At 53.0% G+C, this 10721-nt stretch overlaps 1 protein-coding gene across 8 annotated transcripts in view; it reads right to left on the bottom strand.

The window, feature by feature from the left end:
• Window positions 1–2022: 2022 nt before the first annotated feature.
• Window positions 2023–10721, bottom strand: part of NCAM1 (neural cell adhesion molecule 1) — a 327301-nt gene continuing 318602 nt past the window's right edge. For 5 of the 8 annotated variants that reach the window (XM_081241440.1, XM_081241438.1, XM_081241439.1 and 2 more), the window contains 3 exons: window positions 7218–7425; window positions 5901–6017; window positions 2023–2655 (listed from right to left, as the gene is read on the bottom strand). In XM_081241440.1, the coding sequence (XP_081097566.1) occupies window positions 2535–2655; window positions 5901–6017; window positions 7218–7425 (446 nt within the window). In that variant the 3' untranslated portion in view covers window positions 2023–2534. Of the gene's footprint in view, window positions 2656–4105; window positions 4913–5900; window positions 6018–7217; window positions 7426–10721 lie in introns of all 8 variants that reach the window. The other 3 variants (XM_081241441.1, XM_081241444.1, XM_081241443.1) reach the window with 1 other exon arrangement.

Here is a 10721-nt window from a genome sequence, read left to right on the forward strand (position 1 = left end):
CCCTCTTCGATTTTAAAGAAAGCATTGCTCTGTTTCTTTTTCTTTTTTTTAAAGAAAAGAAAGCTCACGCATGAAGAGACAAATCTATGTACGATGGGAGAGAGGCAAAACAAAAGGTTGGCAGAGTTTTGGGTTCCAGCCAATGGCAGAGCCAGGGTTTAGGGAGGGGGCAGGGGAGTCAGCTGCCCTGGGCCAGGTTATCGGAGGGTTGACCATACCTCTTTCTCTTCCTAACCACCGGAACCCAAAATCAGCTTATTTGACCACAACCCCTTGGAGTGAGATGCACAGTCTTGACGAGGTATAGTGTGGGCTTGGCCTAGGTAGTCAAAGCCATTAACATCACAAGATGAGGAACTGATTCCACTGACAGCCTGGGGAACCGGAAGAGCCTACCACTCCCTGCTGGGTCCTCCCCGTCTGTCTCAGACGCCCAGGAGCTCCCATCTGCTGTGTACTCTGTGTGCTCTAACAACTGTCTTCACCTGACTTGTTCCTGAGGGCCTGTGCATTCGAACCATAGATTTGTGCAAGCCCTAACATCAAAGGGCCAGAGCTGTGTAGACTGGGATCCACCATTTCCATCCCCAGGAGCTGAGAAAATGCAAAATAACCCCACATTGAGCAAATGACAAGACCATTATTTTTCACAGTTTGATTATGATTATCTAGCATAGCGCCACTGATTAGTCTGCAGAAGTGTCAGAACACTGGGGAGTGTGGCCCACAGAACAGACTCAGGGGAAGTCTTGCTACTCTAACCTCTTGCTGTTTTGTACCTTGCGAAAGGTACCTGCAGAGTGCTGATTTCTGTTGACTTAGCATCATCTTCATTACCACAATCGCTTTTACTTCATTTTCTTTGTTTAAAGGCTTCAATTCCTTTTAAGATTTATTTTTGTTTCCTGAATATTTTTTTCTGAACTATCTGCTATACCTTCCACAACCAAACTATGTTGAAGTTTTATTTCAATACTATGACAAAAACACGTTTCACACTAAAATATTCACGCATCCACAGTGCACAAGCTTGCAGTTCTAAAGTAGAATGAGGAAAAAAAAGCAAAATTTCTATACAAAGGGCTGGCTTTTCCCTTCTCCCCCCTCCCATCCCCCTTAAAGTTTCTGTATTTTTCTTTCCCCCACTTGGTTTCCAATCCAGGAAAGTTGTGTTATGACTCCAGACAGCAGGTTGTTTTTTTTTTTTTTTCTCTTTTGTTTCTACAAACACTGCCTAAGTGAACAGAAGGCCGATGTTATTTTACTTCAACAGACTTCCAAAAAAAGACACTAATTCCCTGAAGCACACATGCTCTTCCGCTCAAATCTAGATTCTGGGCTCAAAAGGAAATCGTACGTATATATTTTATTTGGCTTTCTACAAAAAAGGGGATGTTTGGGGTAAAAATGTGTGTTCACCAAGACCAGCCCCAACTATACAATCTTCTCTGCTTCATTCAACAAAGCCTAAGAGTCCTTCAAAAGGAAGGACAGGGATGCCTGGGGAGCAGATCCTTTTCACAGATACAGGCAGGTGGTAGCTAATCAGAAGTGGTCTAACCCCCTAGGAAACAAAAAAGAACTGAAAACCCGAAAGCAAAACCATTCCAGAACGAGATGGATTTTCACCTGAGTCGCACACAGGCAAAAATTTCAAATCAGAAAGGGGGGAAGAGCCACTGTAAACAATCAGATTTTGTGAAGCTGTCCTGTGATGATCCTACACCCCTAAGCAGTACTTGTAACTTAAAAAAAAGGCAGCTATTTTACATGGACATTGAAACACAACTGAAGTCAAACATTTGTCAACTTGTAAACACTGGAAAGCAAAGTTGGCAGAAAGGTAAAAAAAAAGAAGGAAAAAGAAAAGGAAAGGAAAAGAAATCCGAATACTGCAAATTGAGATCTACCCCCAGAAGCTGCAATTTGGCATTCTTCCTACAAAACAAGAGTCTATGTGGGAATTGAATTCAGCTAGAAAGGGCGACACACTTTGCATACTGAACAAATACAAAGTGAACAGAAATTATAACTTATTTATGAGGTTTTACAGAGTTCAAACTCGACTGAAAGTATAAAAATAAACTTGGACTTTGTTCATTCGGTTAGTCTTAGTGTCTGGAAGTATTTCTCTGAACCTGGTCTGTGCCAGTTGGGCAACACCAAGTGCGGTCTTCCTGAACCTAGATTTTTTATTTTTCTGAGCTTCCTAGATTCTTAATTTGGGGTCCTTTTGTTTGATTTTTAAATGGTTTCAGGGAACGGAGAGTCCTAGTTTGGCTGTGGGTTTCACCTTTTTGTCTCATTTTCTTACAAGTGAGTGCGCAACAAAGGAACCCTTTCTATAAATCTACAAAAAGGAGATCCCACGTTTATCTGCTTAGGTTTTTTTTTTTTAAAGGCAAAAGACACTAGAGGAATGAGATGTGTGTGTGTGTGTGTGTGTGTGTGTGTGTGTATGAGATATTGGAGATGCTCTGGTGAAGCTGTTGTGTCACTTTTTATTTTGATCTTTGCTGGTGTCTCGTCACCCATCATGCTTTGCTCTCGTTCTCCTTTGTTTGTGTGGCATCGTTGGGGACCGTCTTGACTTCGGCTGGCGCTGGCTTCGTTTCTGTCTCCTGGCACTCCGGCTTTGCTTCTACAGGACCCTTCCTGCGGAGAATCGGGAAAACAGCACTGAGACCACGGTCTGCAGTAACGCACCCTCTGGCCAGTTCCTCAAAGGGGGCTCCAGTGAGAGCACTGGTCTCCAAACTCAGCTGCACGTCAGGATCACCCGGAGTCTCTAAAAATCACTGATGCCTGGGCCATGTCCCCAGAAATCCTGATTTAATTGGTCTGAATGTGGTGACTTTTAAAAGCACCCAAGTGGTTCTAACTTGCAGCCAAAGTGGAGAGCCACTGAATCAGCGGAAGGGGCCCTTCCGGCCCTAATCTGATGCCAGGGGCTCCAGCTTTACCTGGGGTGGTGCAGGTGCAGCCTTTTCCTCACCCTGCATGGCTGCAGCAGCCCAGCTTGGTATAAACCATGTATGTTGGGCTCCCTGGTACTGATTCCAGGGGGCCTTCTGCAAACCACCTGCGCTTGCCTGGCCTCACCCCCACCCCTCTGTGCTCTGCCTTTCCTGGCGGTGCCTCTATGGCTTGCCAGGGCACGGTAAGAAAATGCTCTTTGTTACTGAGGCAGCTTTCCATGGGAGTCTGGTGGGAGGCCAGAGTGGGCTGCCGGGCTGCAGGGGAGCTGAGTGGGGTTGAGTGGGCGGGGCTGTCCTTTTATTTTCTGACAGATTCGGGGCTCCTGGTGAGGATCCCCTTGCTGCTCTTGGGGGCAGCACCTCTGCTTATCTGGGAGCAGCCACAGGAGCCTCTATAAAAACCTCTGTCTGCCTCTGCCTCTATCAGTCCCAAGAGTGAGAATCTGGCTTAAGGACGCACCAGAGCAGACTCAGACCCCAGCCCCAGCTGATGCCCCTGCATTGTGGCCTCACACTGAAGAAACCTGTAAGCTGAAGGACCTGGCCTTGAACCTGGAAGACCCAGCAGTCATTCAGTGCTTGGCAGCTCTGCGTCCTCCCAGTCCCTCAAGGGCAGGAGAAGCAAGGGTGGGTGGGTAGGTGTGTCGGGTGGAGTGTGACGGGGCCTTCTGGACCACACAGATCCTCTCCCCACACGAGCCTCAGGGTCTGCCTCTTTACTTCCCGAATACCCGTGCCATTCTGGTGGGGACTCGGCGTTGCCCTGGATGACACACTGTCTGTGGGCCCCAGGGTCGCCGATCAGGGCACCTTGACCTCCTTAGCTCACTTCCCAAGCTATGCTCATCAGTGGCCCGAATGCAAAGGCTCCTCCAGGGACCACAGACGCCACTGCTAGGACGATAATGATAAAACCTAATTAACGTGGCCTAATTAGTCAGCAGGCGGCTGCCTGCCGGGCCTGCTGCCTGTCCCCGCTCTCTGCCTCGGCCCAGCCCCTGGCTGACAGTCGCCTCCGAGAAGCTCTGGAGTAGGCTGAAGACACATCTAACAGGGAGGACACGGCACAAACGCACACCACCACCACGGGACACCACCCGACGACAATGGACAGAGAGAGGCCGTACTCGGTCTTGGCTGGTGCAGGAGGAACAGAGCCGTCGGCAGTGGAAGGAGCAAGCTCAGGGGCTTGTCCACTGGCCCCAGCCGCGGGAGCAGGAGAGCCCAGGGCTGCAAAAACATCCTTTGCAAGGTCAATATCTGGGGTCTTGAAGTTCCCTTCGTCCATTTTAAAGTCCTCGCCCTGGGCAGGGTTTGTGGTGCTGATGGAGGCCGCCTCGCTCTTCGGGCTGGCGAGGGCCCTGGCTGCCTCGGCCGGGCTCTTCGCGGCGCCGGGCTGGGTGGGCTCAGGGTCCGGACCTTTGGTGCCGGGAGCCTCCTGCTTGGCCTGGGGGGCTTCTGGGGTGGGGGTCGTCGGTGCCACTGCTAGGGGACCGGCTGCCCCGGCTGGGGGGGGGACCGGCTTGCTGGCCGGAGGGGCCTTGGGGGCCTCGCCCGCACTGGCAGGGGCGCTGGGGCTGAGCACACCCCCCTGGTTTGCCAGGACGTTAGAGGACAGGCTGCTGGCGGCGGGGGCTGAGGTCGGGGTGTCGCTCAGGTCAACGAGGGGGGCGACCTTGGGGGCTGAGGCTGGGGGCGGGGAGGTGGCGGCGACGCCGGGCCCCTTGGAAGGGGTGGCCTGGCCGGTGGGCACAGAGTTTGAATCAGGGGTGGCCGTGGCCAGGGGGGCGATACTGGAGGTGAGGGTGGTGGTCTCACTGGTGGGGCTGTTCTGAGCAGTGGCAAAGGTTTCGGTGATAGTGTCAGAGTTAGCGGTGACGGTGGTGACAGAAGGCAGCATGTCCTCCACAGTGGCTGTGGTGTCAGCAGGTAGCCTGTGGGGAGGACAGGAAGTAGAAGAGATAGACGATGAAGCTGAGACGGACAGAGAAGCCGGGAAGGGCGGAGGCCAAGGCGGGGGCCGGGGGCTGGCATGCGGGGACGCACAGGCATGGACACAGGCCCACAGAGAGAGGAGGACGCGAGAGGAAGCACACGCCCAGGCGGGCAGAAGAGGACACAGGAGACAACAGAGAACTCGGCAGTCTAACAGGGCCTGTCGCCTTCCTCCCTGCTGACTCCCCTCCCGATCTGCACGGGGCTCCCTTCCCTACAGTCCTGGCGGCCCTTTCGGACCCCTGCCTGCATCTCGACTCAGGGAGAGGCCAGCTGGAGCTCAGCATCCACCACCGCAGGCATCATACATAGATCCCTGGGGAATTGGGCCCACCTGCCCCGGAGACGAAGAGGGTTCCGCGTGATCCCTCAGGGCTGTGGGTGGTCCAGAGATTTTGTGCTTCCATTCAACTCCATTTCCTTCAAACCCACAGGACCCACGATACCCACGTGGTCATTACCATCACAGCGGGATGTTGCTTCTGACCGAGGGTCCCCAAGGCTTCTGAGACCAGGAGAACTAGGGAGCTTTTACCAGGGCCCGAGCTTCCCTTGCCCTTTTAGGAAGAAGGCAGAAAACCCTAGAATTCTTGGAAACCCTAAACAGAATCTGCTAAGCTCAGCCTCTCTCAATGAAGTTTTGTCTCTGTAAGCCATTTCCAGAATGTGTGTGTGACCTGGGCACAGGGTCTAGGGATCCCATGTATGCATGGAGCCTTTAAGGCATCCACAGCCACCCAGGTAGAATCAAGAATGCCTCCTGTCTAGGGAGAGAGTGGGGTCAGGCGTTCCTGGCCCAGCACTCCAGAATCCTGGCCTGCCATGCTCGGCGGGGAGCCATGGGTGGGAAGCATGGAGCTGTGCGTAGGGTGATGTGGTGGCTGTGAGACTCTGCCGAGGAGGTGGCAGCCCGACCCGCCCACGTACTCGGGCTCCGTCAGCGGCGTGGTCTCGTTGGGCTCTGTGTGTTTCCCTCCGTCGTGGTTTGGGGTCCGCTCCTCCTCAGTTCGCACCTCCACGATCGGTTCCTTGGACTCATCTTTCCTGTGGAGACAGCTCTGCTGGTTCCATCCCAGGGAGTTGGGGGATGCAGGGGGCTCCCAGGGAAGCCAGCTACAGCTCAGGAACCTGTGCCTCGCTCGAGGCTGGGGGGGCGGGGTTGGGATCCAGAACCAGAGTCAAGTGCGGCATCTCAGCCCCCGCTCTTGCTAGCTGTGTGACCTGCTCACTCATACCTCTGTTTCCTCACCTGGAAAATGGGGCAAATAACAGTTTCTACCTTGCCTAGACGTTATGAACATTAACTGAGTTATGGATATAAAGTGCTTAGCACAGTGCCTGGCACAGTCCAGTGCTCAAGTCATCTATATTTGTATACACGTAAGTATGTACACATATGTGTATATGTATACGTAAGTACGAACACGGATAAGTATATGATGTATATATAAGTATACGTGTACGTATGTGTAAGTATGTATATGTGTAAGTATCGATGTATGTATAAGTGTATACGTATAAGTATATGTAAGTACATACATGTATAAGTATAGCTATACGTATATGTAAGTAAAACACGTATACGTATGTGTATATGCATGTACCTACATGTATAAGTATATGATGTATGTGTGTGTATATACAGTGCCTGGCACGGGGTGGTGCTAACAACTTATTTCCTTGCTCCGTCCCTTCTCGCCTTGCTCCACCTCAGCCCCACCCAGTGACAGTCTGTGAAGGTTCCTGCTATTTGGCTCAGGATCTGTTTCTCCAGAGATGCTGGAGCACATCCTGCAGGAGGATGCTGGATCGTCCTCCAGGAGGACAGGTATTTTCATCTGCTTTGTTCACTGCTGTCCCCTAACACCTGGGGATGATGCCGTGCCCGTAGCGGCTGCACCATAAATATTTGTTGAATGATGGATGCGTGAACGGCAGCAAGGCAAGTGTGTCTCCCAAATGCTGACCCCTCCATGGTAGTTCCCCTTCAGGCTTAGCTCTGACAACTCCCCTCATTTTGACCTACGGAGGGATTTCAAACATCTATGCGATTCTAGATGTGGGGTTGGGTCCAGCTGTCTGCTTTTAAAACAGGTACCCCTGAAGACCATGCTTTGAGAGACAGTTCTCTAATGTTCTGCCCCCCTCGGGGTTTCCAATGGGGAAGCTAAGGTGGCTCCCTCGCTGGGCCCCAGGCCGGGGCAGAGTCTAGCGCGCCGCAGCAGTGGGCGGGTCTGCACTCACGAGAAGGCGGCTTTGCCCTCCTCCATGTCCTTGCCCTTGGCTCCAGGCCCGGCTTTTCCGCACAGGTTGACGGCGATGCACATGAGCAGGCCACACTTGTTCAGGAAGTAGCAGGTGACGTCCACGGCCACCAGGAGCAGGACGAAGGTGACGACGAGGATGCCCACGATGGCGCCCGTGCTCAGGCCTGAGGTGGGGCTGCCGTTGGCTTGGGGGGGAGGGAGAGAGGGATGGTGTTGGTTAGTACACTGAGATGCAGACTTGGACCTGCCGAGCAACAGCCCTGGGGGCGGAGTACAGCTCACAGGACGGCTGTGGCATCTGTGTTCAGAGTGACACTGTCCCTGGGGCCTTTCTACCCCCAAGTGTTGAGACAACAGGGTCTCTTTCTATCTTCAGGAGGGAGGGATGGCAGCCTCCTCTCATAGACCAGGGGACAAGGGCACAAGGCACCCACAAGTCAGGAGGAGACTGGGCAATGTGTCTCCATCCCTGCTCTCAACCCACACTCAGCTGGTCTCCCCATGAGCCCTGGGAGCTGCCAGCGACAGGGTCCCAGATGGGGCGACAGAGGGTTCCCAGGCTTCCTTTGGGCTTGTGGTGACGTCAGGCACAAGATGCCCCGTGCACGTCCGTGCTTCCTTCCCCCTCTTTAGGCGCCGCTCCGGAGGATCCCGACTTTGGACCATATCCTTCTTCATTGCAGCAGGAAGACAAATGAAGCTCACTTACTCTGGAGATACGGGGGCCTCGCTAGGCCCAGAGGGCAAGGTGGAAGGTCTGGGAATACTCACCATCTGGGAGCCAGGCACGCTTGGATCAGATTTCAGGAAACCCAGCCGACTCACCCAGAGATGCACCCACCCACGACAGGCTCACTCACACAGGACACGTGCCCACCACAGACGGACACACATTCTCATCTTTGAGCAGCACCCAGCATCCCAGCTCTAGCTGGACTCACTTGAATGACTCAACCTCTGTGTCTTACTCCCTGGTGTCCATCCAGAATCCCCTGGGGGCCCTGGGCTACTGATGGTATCACAGGAGGACCCCAGGCTCGGCTCCATAGGGCCCTCTCGTGATTGGTGCTAGGTGCCTGCGGTGGACCCCTGACCACTTGGTGATTCCCACCAGCATCTGGGACGCGGAAAGCTGTGCTGGGGGAAGCAAGGACCCATGCGGAGCTCTGTGGAAGCCAGTGTGGAAACCATGACCCCAGGCTGAAAAGTGGGTACCCTGCTTCATTTTTCTTCTTCTGGGAGGACAGGGTTCCAGAAGGGGCAGCCCCATCGTACCACCAGACCTTGTCTGAAGCTTCCTGTGTCCTCCGGGTCCACTTGGGTCACCCAGGCCTGTTGACTGGAGGCAGGAACTGTGGCCAACACAACCTGGGTCTCACTGGGCCTTTGCTGAATCTGGGCCAGGCCCAGGGGCCTCTGGCCACATCACGTGCCAAATAATCGAAAGAACAGGTAACCCAAGGTGACACAGATGGGCCACACACTGTCTCCATGTGGTCTGTGCTCCTGGGAGGCCCTCTGTGTGTCCCAGGGGCCCTGCTCAGGCGTGGCGGGGCTCCTTCAACTGCTGTCCTATTCTGATGGCCCTGATTTCTAACTTCAATGCAGGGTATAGGCCACTGGCCAGCACATAAGAGACGACCACTCACAACCTAATTCCTGGCACCCAGGGCTCAGCTGAGCCTGTGCAGGAGGAGCCTCCTAGGATCTTGAATATTTTTGGCTCCTTGGGACCTTGTTTTTGCTTCCCAGCCCCTCCTCAGGCTCCCCCACTGGTCCCTTTCAACCCCACACTGAAGACACAGCCTGTTCCCCAGGAAGACCTGAGTCTGGCAACGGGCTCCATGCTCAGAGGACCCAGCTCTGGCCACTCTGTCTCTGGGCTTTGGCAGCAGGAAACCGGCCACGGGTCCCTGCGGTCAGCTAGAGCCGGTCATCTCCCTAGTAGCACACCGTCCACTCTGCTTCCCCGTGGTGCTCACACATCCACACACAAAAGCAAAGAAAGACATGCAGGTCTTCCTGGTCTTCAGAATACCAAAGCTGCTTCCCTGAACAGGGAAGAAATACGGCCTTGGGCTTCCTTCCCATCCCATGACTCAGGGCTGGAGGCCACCTGACACCCATACCCAATAGGTGTTAAGTGTCTCCTTCCTGCAGAAGGAGCTTAAGGTACTTTTGTGGGGAAAGAATGTCTGTATTTTTGGACTCAAAGGCACTAACACCATGTTTTGAGGTTTACACATAAATATGGTTTTAGGGAACTAGTCAGATCTCTAAGGAAGAAAAACAAACCACTGCAAAGCTGCTCCGTGTGGGAGAAGCAGCCGTTATCCACCTGTGCTCTGGGCTCAGCAGACCCATCAGAGGGCTGCACTGCTCTGAAGGCCAAGGCCAACACCTCCAAGGGCCAGGAGGGCAACGAGACTGATATAAAACAGAAGGTAGGGCAATGGTCTTCTCTCTCATTTGATATAAAATTCAAATTCTTGCCTTTGGTCTAAAAGGTGCTACACGTGCTGTGGACTCTCCCACTCCTCTGTCCATCATAACTCAGGGCACTGAGTCCTGCCTCCCATCCCTGTGCTCTAGCCGGGAGGGACTCCATTCTATCTGCTCACCACGCCCAGCCCGTTCCTGTCATAGTGCCTGGCTGATGCCTTGCCTGGAACCCTCCAGCCCCGTCACCCTGTGTTGGCTCTTTGTTTTCCTGCAGGTTCAGCTCAAATGTCACCTTCTTGCAGAGGTTCCCCCCTCCCCTGCCCCGATCTCTTATCTACTCAGGCATGTCTACCCAGTACCTACCACATTACCCTGTTTTATTCTCTTCTTACTACTACCTGCCATTTTCTGTTCATTGACATGCTTTTTATCTGGCTGCCCCGCCCTCTAGAATATCCTGGCAGGTACCCTGTCTGTCTCTTGTCTCCCCAGCATCTAGGACAACCCAACTTATAAGAAATGTTCAAAGGATATTTGTTGAACAAAGGAACAGTATTTAGCCTTGGAGATGAGAACACTGTCTCCAAATACTTAAACGTGTGTCATGAGAAGGAAGTAGTCTTATTCAGTGTCCCTAGTGGATGGCAACTATGGGGTTAGGAGGCAAACCTGAGCTCACATGAGACAGAACTAACACACAAAGAGCTATTTAAGTGTGGTGTGAGCTGCCTTGGAAGAGCTCCCTGTTGCCAGAGGCATTCAAGCAGAGGCTGGAAAATCCCTTGGCCGGGATACCGTAATGCTCTGGATGAGGTTCCTGCACTGGGCAGAGCCTAGGATAGAGGATGTCTTCAGGTCCTCTTCAACTCTAAGAGCCTGTCATTGCATGTTAGATGTCCTACAGTCCCCAGCACAGGGTACAGATTCCCTAACGTCCATGTCCTCCACAGTGTGTACCGAGCAGGACCTTTTCCTGCAAGACAGTTGGTAGGTCCCATCTTTATTCATTGATTCTTATGATTTTGTCTTTAGTTGAAAA

This window comes from Mesoplodon bidens (assembly GCF_964165515.1).
Source record: "Mesoplodon bidens genome assembly, chromosome: 7".
NCBI classification, from domain to species: domain Eukaryota; kingdom Metazoa; phylum Chordata; class Mammalia; order Artiodactyla; family Ziphiidae; genus Mesoplodon; species Mesoplodon bidens.